Source organism: Notechis scutatus, chromosome 6 (genome assembly GCF_049901735.1).
Source record: "Notechis scutatus isolate UNSWTSFEM ecotype Mainland chromosome 6, rNotScu1.2, whole genome shotgun sequence".
NCBI lineage: Eukaryota > Metazoa > Chordata > Lepidosauria > Squamata > Elapidae > Notechis > Notechis scutatus.
In genome coordinates, this window is record NC_142014.1 from 41,600,275 (window position 1) to 41,616,765 (window position 16,491).

A 16,491-nucleotide genomic window follows, 5' to 3' on the forward strand; every position below is an offset into this window, starting at 1 on the left:
AATTTTTCTCCTGCCATGATAGAATTACACATTCACCATATTGTATGTAAGAACTAGATTCTGAATAAAGAACAAATGTATGCATCTTGTAATCTGTGCTTGGAATTCTGAAAGCTCCTAGAATTAAGGAGGGGGATATTAATTTCCTGCAAGAATTCATTTAATTCTAATTAATTATTTAAATATCAATTTGTTTTCATTCAGGGTATTGTCAGACCAACAGGTGGCTATGCAGTTATGCTTAACTGGACCATGTCAGCTATATATGGACTTAAGTCTAAAGAGGTAATTTCAGTTTATATAATACATTTCAGTTAAGAAAATCGGTGCCTATATTTTAATTATATTTTATATCTCATTTTTAGGTTTGGTGGGCTGCATCTGATTTAGGCTGGGTGGTTGGTCATTCTTACATTTGCTATGGACCTCTTCTGCATGGGAATACAACAGTTTTATATGAGGTGATCATTTTGAAATTTTTAGTTATTTGAATTTCTCTTCAGCAAACAGTAAATAGAAACATACAATTCTGTTAATTAATGTATGATCACTATTACTACTTTTAGTAATAGTGCTTTTCATCAGTCTCATAGAATGTCTGGTCATGAGAAACATAATTTGTAGAGCCCTCTCATCTGCTTAGCAGCTTATGTTTGTTAGCCCAATAAAATAATACACTGCTCAAAAAAATAAATGGAACACAAAAATAAGACATCCTAGATCTGAATTAATGAAATATTCTTATTAAATACTTTGTTCATTACATAGTTGAATGTGCTGACAACAAAATCACACAAAAATTATCAATGGAAATCAACTTTAGCAACCCATGGAGGTCTGGATTTGCAGTTACATTCAAACTTAAAGTGGAAAAAAACACTACAGGCTGATCCAGCTTTGATGTAATGTCCTTAAAACAAGTCAGAATGAGGCTCAGTAGTGTGTGTGGCCTCCACATGCCTGTATGACCTCCCTACAACACCTGGGCATGCTCCTGATGAGGTGGTGGATGGTCTCCTGAGGGATCTCCTCCCACACCTGGACTAAAGCATCCCCCAACTCCTGGACAGTCTGTGGTGCAACGTGGCGTTGGTGGATGGAATGAGACATGATGTCCCAGATGTGCTCAATTGGATTCAGGTCTGTGGAACGGGCGGGCCAGTCCCTAGCATCAATGCCTTCATCTTGCAGGAACTGCTGACGCACGCCAGCCACATGAGGTCTAGCATTGTCTTGCATTAGGAGGAACCCAGGGCCAATCGCACCAGCATATGGTCTCACAAGGGGTCTGAGGATCTCATCTCGGTACCTAATGGCAGTCAGGCTACCTCTGGTGAACACATGGAGGGCTGTGCGGCCCCCTAAAGAAATGCCACCCCACACCATTACTGACCCACTGCCAAACTGGTCATGCTGGAGGATGTTGCAGGCAGCAAAATGTTCTCCACGGTGTCTCCAGACCCTGTCACGTCTGTCCCATGTGCTCAGTGTGAAGCTGCTTTCATCTGTGAAGAGCACAGGGTGCCAGTGGCAAATTTGCCAATCTTGGTGTTCTCTGGCAAATGCTAAACGTCCTGCACGGTGTTGGGGTGTAAGCACAACCCCCACCTGTGGACGTCGGGCCCTCATACCACCCTCATGGAGTCTGTTTCTGACCATTTGAGCAGCCACATGCACATTTGTGGTCCGCTGGAGGTCATTTTGCAGGACTGGCAGTGCTCCTCCTATCCCTCCTTGCACAAAGGCGGAGGTAGCAGTCCTGATGCTGGGTTGTTGCCCTCCTACGGCCTCCTCCACATCTCCTGAAGTACTGGCCTGTCTCCTGGTAGTGCCTCCATGCTCTGGACACTACACTGACAGACACAGAAAACCTTCTTGCCACAGCTCGCATTGATGTGCCATCCTAGATGAGCTGCACTACCTGAGCCACTTGTGCGTGTTGTAGACTCTGTCTCATGCTACCACTAGAGTGACAGCACTGCCAGCATTCAAATGTGACCAAACCATCAGCCAATAAGCATAGGAACTGAGAAATGGTCACCACCTGCAGAACCACTCCTTTATTGGGGATGTTTTGCAAACTGCCTATGCTTTCCACCTGTTGTCTATTCCATTTGCACAACAACATGTGAAATTGATTATCAATCAGTGTTGCTACCTAAGTGGGCAATTTGATTTCACAGAAGTGATTGATTTGGAGTTACATTGTGTTGTTTAAGTGTTCCCTTTATTTTTTTGAGCAGTGTAGTTTCCTGCTATGTAAGCAAGCTACAACAAGCCTGAAGTCTGCATGTTCCACATCTCTACTAGAGGTGAAGATTGAAAGCTTTTTCCTCTGATTTTAAAGTACTTTCCCCCCACTATATGCCATCTGGAGAACTATATTTTATTCACCTTCTAAGTAGTGAGTTTTAAAAACACCTTTTTAAAAAGTACATGTTGTGCATTTCTGCATTGATAATGTATGTATTTTTATCATGATTATCTTTGTGTTTTGTTTGTTTTTTCTTTTTCTGTTATCATTTTAAAATAATAAGTAAACATCTAAGTCATGAGAACAAATCAATTTATATATATATATATTCTCTCTCTCTCTCTCTCTCTCATATCTTGAGATAAGACTGCTCAACCAGCTGTTCAATATTAGCAAATAACCAATTTGTAAACTTATCATCAGTAGTAATTTTGACAAAATTAGGGGCTTGGATGCTCAAGCTGTTTTTCTGCATCTTATAGGCTTTGTTAGAAGGTTAAACTAAGATTATAGAGAAACACTTGACATATGTGGGAGAAATGGGATGTTGTGGGTGCCAGGCCAGCATTCCCCAGTAGGATATTTCATCAGTGACCTTCACAACCTTAAAGGCTCTGTGACTTATAGCAATTGCTTCACTCCTCTGTGGGAACAGGGAGAAATCTTACCAAAGATGCCTGCAAGGCCCAGGCAGATTAATAGCACCAAGTTATTGAGAAACTTAAAAAGTTAATGTTGAAATAAAAAGTATACCCAAAGTTAGCCTCTGAGCCTCTGAGATAGGTAAGAGGAACCAAAAAAAAAAAAAAAATCACTCATGGAAAGAGGAGAAGTTCCTCCCCCGCCCAAGTCAGGTGTTCATCATCACCCCATCCACCATGGTCCTCACTTGCACAAAAAAGGTCTAGTCTCCATTGACTAAAAGTCTGCTCATACCTGACCTTAAAAACTGTATATGATTATGAACATAAATCAACCAAAACATAAAAGAGAATGAATAAGTGAGGACTGAGTTGAGCTCAGTTTTGATAATTTTCATGGCTACTTGCATGGAGTTTTCTTGATAACAATTTGGAAGGAGTTTAGTTTAGCCTATAGGGATCCCCTATCTGGGATTCCCAAATAGTGGTACCTAGGGTTGAGTCTACTTGAAACCCAAACAAGGTCAGCCTGGCTTTGTATCTGCTGAGGTGTCTATGCAATGTGTTAATAATTACCTGGTAACAATTCAATGCAGTACTTGCAAGACACGTTTTTTTTTGTACCTTGATAATTTATTCAGTGCATCACCAGACAGTCTTGACATGCTAATGTGGGTGCATATGAATAACTTCCTCATGTTCGTACAAATGCATTTTAATAATTGTTTCAGCATTCTGCTGACACGTTGATGCTATATTTCAATGAGCCCTTAAACTATGAAAAAAATCATGGAATACTTTTTAAACCAATTACATTTTTAAAACTAATCTCTTTATAGGGAAAACCTGTAGGAACTCCAGATGCAGGTGCTTTTTTCCGTGTGCTGTCAGAATATGGAGTAGTGGCTCTTTTTACTGCACCAACTGCAATTAGAGCAATCCGTCAACAGGACCCCGAGGCTGTCCTGGGGAAACAGTACAATTTGACAAGGTGAATTTTGGTCTCTTTGCTTATCATATTTGCAGATGATGCAAAATTGGGTATGATAGCAAAGCCCTAGAAAACAGAAATAATATTAAAATGGGCCTTGATTATTGGACAAACAGCTTTAATAAGCTCTGCAAACTAGGACAGGAAGAACAATACTCTCTGAATATGGCTTTGATCTCATTAAATTTGATCTGTGTTTATTCCAGTTAATTTATTGGTGGCAGATGCACTTCTAATCATCTCCTCCTCCTCCTCCTCCTCCTCCTCCTCCTCCTCCTCCTCCTCCTCCTCAGCATATTTCTGCAAGTGCAGGACCCACTTTTTGAACACACTTCTAATCTCATTTCTTTTATTCAGGAATCTGTTTGAAAAATATTGTCAGATATCTTGTACTTCAGTTACCTTAATTCTCTTTGTCTTTCAGAAAGCATCTTCTAAAACTATTGCCACTTCTCATTATTGTGAGGCCTTTTCATATTATTTAATTCATGAACTCTATCATATTAGAATTTGTTGGTGAAAAAGTGTTACTTTCTCTACTTCTACCTTTACAGTAGATAGAACTGCATAATGAACTGGAGTGAACTTGTATTTTTAATTGAACAGGGTAATTATCTTCTGCAATAATCCACTTTACTGTTGTATTGTTTTGGCACAGTGGCTGGTTCTGGGTTTAAGAAGCTGATTCCACATGGAATCTCAGCAGGATCACTTTTCTACTGTATCTAATTCACTTTAAAGACATCTGTTGCCTAGTCTTCTAGTCAGCAGGAGGGCTCTAAAGGATGATTTTTTCCTTCCCTCCTGGGACACCCAATAAGGGGAAAAAAAGAAACCTTTAGTTAGGAAAATAAGAAAAAGTGTACTACTTGCATTAACCAAACAATAGCCATACAGATACACAGCCAATATTACACAGGGACAAGAATCTCTTGAGGTAACAGTTATTAAGTTTCCTCTCAATAGTCTGAGCACTCTTCTGTACAGTACATTTCAAAAGCACAATGCTTGCTTAAAGTGTTCCCATTATAACAATACAAATATTTTTGCAAAAATTTTGTGGAGTTGTGTCATTCTCTTGGTTGCTTGATCTCCCCAAATCTTCCTCTTTGGCCAATTTAAACCCTGTCTACCTCTGAACTCTGTGCTAACTAATCTGAATCTTATGCACTTAACCACAGCATTACGTGGCTGCAGGGAGTTGTGAGTTCTTTGTGTTTGGTCAAGAAGCAGTACAAAGATTACAGGCATACCACATGATTGTTGGAAGGTATAATAATAAAAACTAGAAAGCCTATGGAGTTTCCTTTTGCTGCCTAGTATACTAGACAGAATCAAGGTGGAATTATTTTGAGTTTGTTTCTTATGCTTTACTTAATTTCCCAGGACTGTCTCTTACTTTTGATTAACTGTTACTGCATACTTTCTTCAAAATTATCTCAGCACATCTTTAAAGGAATGGATCCCAGCAGGGCACAGTACTACAAGAAGAGAAACATTGTCCCTTGTTCCTTTATCTCCCCAAGCTGCCTCTTACAATAATTTCTTTTTACTAGCTATTCTACTAGCTGTGTGTCTGTGTTTGCATGCACAACGGCATTTCTTCTTTTCTTAATGAACAAATCTAATCTTTGTTTCTTCTTTCTCTATTTCTTTTAACCTCTCCATTCTGGAAGGTCACCTGTTCTGTTTTCTTCTGGATGCCATGCTGTCAAGCAAGAAGTATCTTATCACTTCTGCATACAGTACATTAGTATCTGATGGTTCTACTGCCTTTGATTCCAACTTCCATCCACTACAGACTTGTTGAATCAGATCCCTAGCATTCAAGTTAATTTCCTTACTCTTCCTTGCAAATCTCTACAAATCTGCATAACTTTACTTATTATCCAGCTCTATTGTAAGTCGGTACCACTGTAATTGTAACAGCTATAACAACTGAATCCTGCAAGTCTGAATCCTTCCTTTATCTTTGTGCTAACTAGGGAGGCACCTGTCTGAGCCATTTACTCATTTTACTATATTGACTGAGACTTGCACCCATCTTATCTGACCACTGCCTTGATAGCAGCTCTTCTTCATCTTCAGGGTCATTCTTTCTGCCCTCTACAGCTACAGTACATAAGAAATTTCCTTCATCTAACAATATGCTTGTTTCTTGTTTCAGCAGCACATGCCATCAGGTACTTGAAAATTATGTACATTTATTGTGCAAAAGGAAAATGTAATAATCCTTGAACAAACAATGAACAATCAATCCAATTTATAGACATGCTAAAGTAAATGTGTTTGTCTCAGATATCACAGGATCTTTTGCTGCAGTAAACTAACATGATTACCTATTTGGAAATCCTTGTAAGATAGAGAATCTGAGGCCCCAGGCTTATAAGTGATCCTTAAAAATCATATTTATGAACTTGGAAACCTCCCAAACTTGTTACAAATCGTATTTCTTAAAGTGATAAGAGGATCATTGATAGTAAGTGATAGTAAATAAATTCATTGTAATTATTTTTCATTACCTGAAAATGTGAATATAATGAAGTCATCTTGAGTTTTTATCCTGCCCTCACTGCTGGAATAGCATTCAAATATAAAATGTAAAAAAAGTGAGTATCCCTGCTTCATAAGTCTTCTTTAATAGGAAACAATACTATACATAGCTGCATCTTTTGTTACATGTTTATATTTCTTAGTGGGAAAGTAATGTTGAAAATAATCCTATTTAATGTAGGTTTCGAACGTTATTTGTAGCTGGTGAACGCTGTGATGTGGATACATTAGAATGGTGCAAAAAAATTTTCAAGGTACCAGTTTTGGATCATTGGTGGCAAACTGGTGAGTTGATTATACTTGTCTGAAAACAAATTCACATAAACAGTTTTACCTCTTTTCTGATTGAAGTTTGTATTTTAGATTAGTTCACATGTGGGGCAAATTAAATAAGTTTGTATTTTTTCATTAATTTGGATTTCTTTTTATAGCTTCTGTATTGCCTTCCCACTTTATTTTGTTTTCTTTTACTATATCTGTTTGCTATATATTATTGTTTTGAGTTATTGTGTTTATGTAAGAATCATTAATTAACTGAATGCTATTGTCTTGGGAAAACAAAAGACTGATATGCACTTATTTTTAGAAAAAAATATTTTTCTTATCTGTATGTAAAATGGGAAGGAATAGAGTTAAAATGCACCAGTGTCAAAACTCCAGATATGTAAAAATTACATACAGTAAAAAAACTTTTTTAACTCTCAGATCAGTTGTAAGTAAGCAAGAGTTGCACATGAACCACACCCTCAAAACTGATAGCAAACATTGGGAGAAAATATCCACCATTTACACTCTGATAGATATTTGAAAACAAAGGTAGTTTTAAATGGGGAGAGCACTGACCTTGGAGAAAATGTGCCTGAAAAATGAGTCTTCTGATGCAGGTTACATCTTTTTTACCTAGCCCCACCCATGAATAGCCATTTGGATTGTTTGAGGGGTTGCAGAGAGTAAATTCACTATCCTTTGCCTTTGGTCCCAATATTACCATGAGGCTGAACACATGGAGAACATAGAGGTGATGCAGTTTCCTTCATGCATTGAATCATAAGTACTTCTTGAATAGCTTTGTTGTCGTAGCTATTTTCATAGTCTATCCTGAAAGACATGGAGGTTAGACAGCCATTGCTGCAGCTGTTTTTTTTTTTTTCTTCATCCTGGAAAGACCAGCTCAAGTCGAAAAAAACCATCAACCAATCTCCATCCATGTGTTTATTAATGATTTATTTATCTTCACTGGCTAGGATGTTTATTTAACAGTAATGAACAGAAGCCTTATTTTGTCACGTTGATGACTGGGCAATGCTGGAATATGTTGTAACTCACCACTGAAAATGACTACAGGGAGTCTCTTGTGAGATTGGCTTCATGGAGATGTTGCTGTAACAACAAACAAACAAGCTGGATGAAACTGAGTAGCAGCTGAAGTGCCAGTTATGTCTAGAAAGGGCTGGGTGGAGTCCCTCTGCTCCATCTGGTTATTTTTGGCTTATAAAATAAGGTTGGAAGTGGTTCAAAACTGCTGTTCAGAGCAGAGATACCCAGACCATCCCAGACTCATGGCTGTCCAATCTTTGAAAACTTCCAATGATGGACCACCTATGATTCCAGGAAACAGGCTGTGCCACTGTTTAATAGCTGTCATGATCAAGAAATTCATCCTGGTTTTAAGTTTGAATTTCTCTAAAGCTTTCATCCCTTGGTTCTTGTTCTGGTTCTCAGGCACAATAGAGAATAAATCCACATCCTTTTAAATAAATGAGCCATAACAACTGTCTCTAGAGCCATCTAAAATTCCAAATAATCCCAATAAATAGGTATTATATTCTCTTTGGTTCCTCAATATATTAAAATTCTTCCTTCCCTTCAGTTAAGTGAAAGCTTTCTTACTGCTATGCCCATTATTACTGGTCCCTGTAACTAATTTTATAGCATTCCTCAATGTACTATTAGCAGACAGGACTGTTCAAATGCTATTTATTAAAGCCCAAGTATCTGAAGGAGCTGCAGCTGACATTGAGATATGAACAAGAATGGATAACAAATGGCAGAACTGGGGATTTTTTTTTCATAGAGCCTAGGGCATGAGAGGCAGATTTATAGTGTAGTCTCACTAAGTGGAGGATTAAGTAAGATTATTCATAATTAAGTAGAGATGTTTAAGAATTTGAACTAATTAAGTAGAGATTAATTAGTATAAATTCTTAAATGTAGCAGATAGTGGGGAATAGCCAAGTCAAAGTGATGTTCAGGTTGGGAGTCAGTCAGTGTACAAATTAAATAAAACTGAATTAATAAAATAAAGACAAAGGATACATAATTTATATAATGGTTTACTATCATGTGTCATCCAGAAGAAATAAAAGATGTTTAGTTAACATATCTGGTAACAGTATTCATGTTAGTATACCAACTTGAATCCCACTTTAAAAATAAAAGTGATGAAAAGATTTTGCTAACTATTGAGTTAAAGGAAACATTATGGAAATCGTAGGGTTTGAGTGGTTTTTGTTTCTCAAGTGCCCAAATAAGAAGATGGCATTTATTCAGTGAGAGAAGATAAAATGTTTTGAAAACAGTACTACTAATATCTTCATTTTCCTTCTGTCTTCTGAAATTTTTAATAGCGGTGATACAAATCTTATCTGTGAATCACCATTTACTTGAGCCAGCTTTTCAAAATTTTGTCAAAATTAGAAATATACATGTTCCAACCCCACCCCAATTTCAATACCTCTGTTGGTAGTCCAGGTTTATCCCTCTGAAAGTATCCCCACATGCATTTTTTCTCATTTCTTCTAATTTTGGAACTGCATATGTACGGCATCACACTTTCTTCTGAAATTGTGCGTTAAGCACGAATCCAGTGTTTCTTTTCAGGCTCCTTCCTTGCCTTGCGCAGTCCCTTACTGATTGCAGTAAAAGAAAGACTAATCTAAGTTCAGACATGGATCTAATCTCAAAGTAATTTTAAGGTGTGCTAAAGGAGAGAGAGATGGTGGGGAAGTTTTTCCAATCTCATTTGCATAAATGAGAGAAGCTCTGACTGCCATTAGTTTAATATGTTTCTCTGAAAATGTTACAGGTTGCTGATGTCATTTCTGTTGCCTAGCAACAGCTTTTTCCCTTGTTCTGTGACTAGGGGCTTCATTAGGTAACATAGATATTTTTACTGATGGTTTGTGAATAGGAAACTGAGAGTTAAACTCCATGAATTTCTCTTAGAGAAAGAATAATCCTTTGGTACATTTAAGACAGCCCTGATGGATCTTTTCATGGAGAAAGAGTACAAAAGAGGTTATGAAACACTAATCCCTGCTGTAGATGGTTTTTCACATATTTAAAAATAGCAGCTGTCTGATATGTTCTCTTTTGTCTATGGTGGGCTACTGACATTAAAGCAGACATAATGCTTTTTTGGAAGCAGTTAAATGTTTAACACTGATATATGAGATTCTTTTGTGTTAATATCTGTGTCTTGTCCATTGAACATCAATTGTTAAGTACCTTAAAGATGGAAATGAGTAAGATGTTTTGATTCTATTCAAAATTGGAAAAAAGAAAGATTTTAATTAAACTGTTCTGATGTGCTGGTACACAAGAGAGTAAAAAGTACTGGCAATAATCTTGAAGTTGTTTCTGCCACTTTGCCTTAACAAGTTGTTAGGTATAACATTGATACCAAATATGGTTTGGGTGAATAAATATATAAAACTTAGATATCATGGTTTAAGTGCTTATCACTTTAAGCACAATGCAGCAGGCAATTAGCCGATTAAGGGTGCGGTTAGAAGTTACAATATAAGGAAGCATTAGAAGCTGGAAAGCTGGCTGTAACTGTGTGCTGCTGCGAGTAACTGTGTGCTGCTGCGAGTAACTGTGTGTTACTGTGACTAACTGTGATTACTGACTGTGAGTGCCTGTGACTGAACTGTTATTGTTTGCTACTGTTTGCTGATTTACTGCGTAATTCTACTGAATATCCAGCGTTTGTTTCTCTGGAGAGTGAAACCGGAGGAGGAGAAGATATCTTTATCGGCTGATAAAGATATTGCAAGGACTCTTAACTTGAACTATACTAGTGAGTCTTACTGGATGGAAATACTGTGAATGACTTAATGGACTGAATGACAATGCTTAAGCTCTAACTGGATTAAAAACTATTTAAACCACAAACAGTGTTTGTGTTCAGTGTGTGTATACTCTGGGGCCCTTCCGCTCTCCTTTGGTTGCCTGGCTTGACTACTGCTGCAATACTCTTCTAGGGGTTAATCCTCAAACCCTAACATTGGTTATGGGCCCAGCAGCATAGTCTAACTAACCAGGATATAGCAGAGAGAGTTGGTGTGAGTTGCACATTACTGTAAAAACAAACTGTTTTAATTAGTTTAAAATAGTCAAAATATCTGAAGAGTAATGGCACAAGTAAATTTGTCACAACTGTCCATGATATCCAGGCTGGATGGAACAAACTATGTTTCATGGTCAATGAAATGTAGTTTACTTCTACGCAAAGAAGGTTTGTGGGACATTATAGCAAACCCACCAGATGTGAGTAGCTGGGATCCTGCTAATGATGATGATAACGAAAAGTTACAAGATTTTAAACTGAAGAATGAGCAGGCTTTATGCATCATAGGACTGACTCTCTGTGATCAGCAGCTTGTCCATATTCGTGGAGAAGAAAATGCTGCAAACTGCTGGGAGAACCTCAGGAAGATTTATGTTCGGGACAGTGTAGGAGCACATATAAATCTTACACGGAAGCTTTTTCGACGCATCTTCAGAGGAATGGAGATATGTTAGTTCATTTAAACTGTATGAAGAGCATTTTTCAAGATTTGCAAGAAAAGAGCTTATATTTAATGAACTGCAACAAGTCTACATAATATTATCTTCATTAGATCAAAGCTATGATGACTATGTGACTTCGTTGGAGGTATTGCCAAAAGAAAGCCTCTCATTAACCGAGATTACAGGCAGGCTACTAGAAGAAGCCAGAAGAAGGCGTGAGCGTGACGAGCTGAGAGAAGATAAGAAAGAAGAGAAATTATCTTCAAAGCTTGAAAGAAACCAGCAAAGAAAAATAAAGCACCCGGAAGAAGAGAATTTATCTTCAACGGCATACACAATTAAAAAGTGTTTTAATTGTGGAGGCAGAGGACATTTGGCAAGATTCTGCAAAAAGAGAAAAAGCCAGAATGTAAAAAGCCAAAGAAAGCATTTGAACTAGCCACGTTTAGCAACTCTGATGTGAAGAATAATTTATGGGTGGTTGACAGTGGCGCATCCCACTGCATCACAAGAGATAAGACAAAATTTATAAAAATGTCTACAAGTTCTCAACATATATCACTTGCCAATGGCTGGAACCTGAAAGCGAAAGGTCAAGGTTTTGCACGTTGTCCGTACATAAACCAGGATATAAAAATGTTGTATGTACCGCAACTAAAGTTTAATTTGCTTTCAGTAAGGGTATTAGATAAATTAGGTTATGTAATTACTTTTAAAGATAATAATTGCATAATTGAAAAAGATAACAAAAGGGTAACTGCAGCTTTAAATGGAACATTATATGTCTTTGATAATAGTAAGAAAGGGGAGGCTCAAACTGTATTTAATAATATAAAGCCTCATGATGAATGTATCCATTTATTGCATAGGCATTTGGGGCATGTAAATTTTAAAATGCTAAAACGTACAGTTGAGTTATCTGAAGGAATAAGGTTAAAACCTTGTGATAAATATTTGCGTTGTAATGTTTGCTGTGAAGATAAGAGCAAGGTATTGCCTGCAAATAGGCTAAATGGTTTCAAAACAAAAGAACCTTTAGAAGTAGTATTTGCAGACATAATAGGTCCAAAGAAACCCAGTATGGGGGTGCTAGATATATACTGAGCATTATGGACCATTATTCTAGATATGGGTTTTGCTATTTAATGAAAAGCAAAACTGAAACATATCAACATTTTTTCAATTGGCTTAGGTTTGCTGAAAGAAAGTCTAAACGACAACTGATAACCCTGGTAACAGATAATGGTACGGAATTTATTAATAACAAATTCCAGAACAGACTTAAGGTAGCTGGAATAGAGCATAAGAAGTCTGCTCCATACAGGCCAGAACATAATGCTTTTATTGAAAGAAGAGGCCAAACACTACAGGCAATGGTTAGAATAATGTTAAATGATTCTGGGTTACCTGATTCTTTGTGGGGGGAGGCTACAATGTGTGCTAATAACATATTGAACAACGTTGTTAATACAACAACAGGTGAAATACCATTCACCAGATGGCATGGCAGGAAACCTGACCTAAGTTACCTGCACACATTTGGTGCACCAGCATGGGTGCATATTCCTGCACAACTCAGAAAAAAAGGGCAACATAGAGCTAAAAGATTTTTCTTCGTTGGTTATCAGGCAAACCATAGGGCATATAGATTTTGGGAGAAAGGCACATCTAAAGTGTTATGTAGTGCTAGTGCCCAATTTCTAGAACATGAAGGATGGGAGAAATTAGAACAGGATGCCAATAAAGATGTAATTATTGAATCCTATAGAAATCCCATTAGTTATCCCTGTAACTTTAAAAATAAAGTAAAGAGACAAATACAGGATGAAATAGTGCCCATAAAGGAAGAAACAGATTCAATAGCTGAACAGGATGAGGAAGATGAACAGGTAGTAGTTCAACAAAGTCCTCCTGTAAGCCCTGTAATTCCCAGAAGAACTACACGTGTATCTAGACCGCCTGATAGGTACCAGGCTAACACAGTGTGCCAGATTAATCAAGTTCCTAATTCTGTTGAAGAAATTAAAAAGTATCCTAATAAGGAAAAAGAAAGATGGTATGCAGCAATGAATAAGGAACTGAATTCATTAAATGATATGAAGGTGTATGAAAATGCCAAATTACCTGTAGGAAAGAAATCCATTGGCTGCAAATGGATATTTAAGGTAAAAACAGATAAAGATGGTAATTTAATCCATAAGGCAAGGTTAGTAGCCCAAGGTTTTAGGCAGAATGCTAATGACTATGATGAGGTGTTTGCACCTAGTCTTAAGGCAGCAACCTTGAGAGCAGCTTTAGTGTGGGCAGCTAGTAAAAACTATATAGTTAACCATCTAGATGTGGAAACTGCTTACTTGCACGCCCATTAAAACATACTATTTATATGAAAAAACCTGTTGGTATTAAAAGTGAAAATAAGGATAATAATGATTGTTGGTTGTTAAAGAAAAGCCTCTATGGTCTTAAACAATCAGGCTATGAATGGAACCAGTATATTGTAAAGGAACTAGACAATATAGGATTTAAAGCTGGTTTAGCCGATCCATGTCTGTTTAAGAGGGAGACAAATGGGAAAGTATCATTATTATTACTATTCACAGATGATATTGCTTTGATAACTGAAACTAATGATGAAGCAAATAAAATAATAGCATCATTAGGAAAGAGAATAAAGATCAAGCAATTAGGGGAGATAAAGAAGTATCTCGGTTTGAATATAAAGAAAACACGAAAAGGTTTTAAGATATCTCAGGAAGATAAGATAAGCAAATTACTAAAAGATTACAAGATGGAGCTTTGTAAGCCAGCTAAGACTCCAATGAGTCAGGAGTTTAGCAACACTGATGAACAAAGCCCTGAGTTTGATAAGGTGATTTATCAATCTTTAATTGGTAGTTTGAGTTATATTAGTAATTGGTCTAGACCAGATATATCGTACTGCGTGAATCAGTTGGCTAGATTCAATTCTGCACCATGTGAAAGACACTGGAATGCAGCTAAGAGGATATTAAGATATCTTAAAAAGACAATGAATTATTCATTGTATTTAGAACCAAAGGGTGATTTAATTTTGAGTGCTTATGCAGATGCTAGTTTTGCATCAGAAAGAGACACTAGAAAGTCGACTTCAGGAACAGCCATAATGCTGGGTAAGACATTAATAGGCTGGAAGTCAATAAGACAACAGCATATAAGTTTGTCTACTATGGAGGCAGAATTCTCCTGTTTATCATTGTTATGTACAGAATTAATAATGTATAAACAAATGTTAATTGATATAGGTATAACTGTAGATTATCCTATAATTATACATGAAGATAATCAGGCAGCAATTCAAATGGCCACAAATATTGGAGTAAAAACAAGGAGCAAGCATACAGATCTAAGATACCTAAACGTGAGACAATCTGTAAGAAGTAAGATGATTCAGCTAGAGTACTGTATGTCGGAGGACAATTTAGCTGATAATTTTACTAAAGCCCAAGGTGCCAGTAAGCACCAGGAGAGTTGTGAAAAATATGGGATTAGATTGTAAAGGTATTATATATTTATTTCACCCAAAAGGGGAGTATGTTAGGTATAACATTGATACCAAATATGGTTTGGGTGAATAAATATATAAAACTTAGATATCATGGTTTAAGTGCTTATCACTTTAAGCACAATGCAGCAGGCAATTAGCCGATTAAGGGTGCGGTTAGAAGTTACAATATAAGGAAGCATTAGAAGCTGGAAAGACTGTCTGGCTGTAACTGTGTGCTGCTGCGAGTAACTGTGTGCTGCTGCGAGTAACTGTGTGTTACTGTGACTAACTGTGATTACTGACTGTGAGTGCCTGTGACTGAACTGTTATTGTTTGCTACTGTTTGCTGATTTACTGCGTAATTCTACTGAATATCCAGCGTTTGTTTCTCTGGAGAGTGAAACCGGAGGAGGAGAAGATATCTTTATCGGCTGATAAAGATATTGCAAGGACTCTTAACTTGAACTATACTAGTGAGTCTTACTGGATGGAAATACTGTGAATGACTTAATGGACTGAATGACAATGCTTAAGCTCTAACTGGATTAAAAACTATTTAAACCACAAACAGTGTTTGTGTTCAGTGTGTGTATACTCTGGGGCCCTTCCGCTCTCCTTTGGTTGCCTGGCTTGACTACTGCTGCAATACTCTTCTAGGGGTTAATCCTCAAACCCTAACACAAGTTATGTCTGTTTATCTTCCCCTTTCCAAAATACAGTTTCAGTCGAGATCCTTATTGCTTTCTTCTCCCTTCTGTAGGATGTACTATGAAAGAAAAGTTTATCTTTCAAAGTGGGAAATGAAATAAGTAAAATGACCATTTAACTGTCTGAATTTTAAAAAGTAAATAATTCAATGATGCCACTCATTATATGAATGCAATAGGATGCAGTCCAGTAGGGGAAAGGAGAAAGGCCATGTAGAAAAGTTAGCGATGGTGTTAACAGGTTTGCCTGCTGCAATCAAAAGCAACTGATAGAGCACTCCATGCACTGACCTCACACATCATGAAAATCGCAAGGTTTGTTTTAGGAGAAGGTGAAAAACATGACTTCTCTACCAGATTAGAAAAACTTGCCAGATGGCCTTGGCAATATGCATGGGTCATGCTGACATATCTTTTAAGAATAGTAAAAGTTATGAAATTGTGTTAGTGTGCCACTGTTCCTGTCTTCCGGAGGTTAAAAAAAAAAGGTAAAGGAGTCCCTGTGGATTTTACTCAGTTGTTGCCAACTATAGGGGGCAGTGCTCATTCTGTTGAGCCAGCGGTATCTGAAGACATTTCTGCAGTCGTGGCCAGCATGACATCATGGAGTACTGTTATCTTCCCACCAAGTGGTACCTGTTTATCTATTCGTATTTGCATGCTAGGTATATAGGAGCTGGAGCAAGGATGGGAGCTCACCTGGTCGCATTGTGCTCAGGTGTAGAACCTGGTCTGCCTGCTTTCCAGCCGACAAGCCCAAAGTCTTAATCCCTGAGCCACCACCCCACCCCTGTCTTCTGAAGGAAAAAGTGTTATTTTTACTGAAGTAGAATTAGCCTTATTTCCAGCAGTATCTTAAAAACTGCTTTCACCTGCATTATTTCTGCCGGGATGTAACTGGCAGCACATATGAATTGAGTTTATGTGATTTTTTTTTTATCTTGCCTTTATTATTCTTATAGATAACTCAAGGGGTGAATATACCTGATACTCTTTCCTTGTCCTATTTTCCCCACAACAACCCAGTT

The 16,491-nt window shown here is 37.4% G+C and overlaps 1 protein-coding gene across 4 annotated transcripts in view; it reads left to right on the forward strand.

Moving 5' to 3' along the window:
- The window catches only part of ACSS3 (acyl-CoA synthetase short chain family member 3), a 138,439-nt gene that overhangs the window by 22,308 nt on the left and 99,640 nt on the right, over positions 1-16,491 (forward strand). For all 4 annotated transcript variants that reach the window (XM_087968035.1, XM_026667686.2, XM_026667687.2 and 1 more), the window contains exons 6-9: positions 205-285; positions 366-461; positions 3,735-3,886; positions 6,621-6,724. In XM_087968035.1, coding sequence (XP_087824161.1) covers positions 205-285; positions 366-461; positions 3,735-3,886; positions 6,621-6,724 — 433 coding nt within the window. The remainder of the gene's footprint in view (positions 1-204; positions 286-365; positions 462-3,734; positions 3,887-6,620; positions 6,725-16,491) is intronic.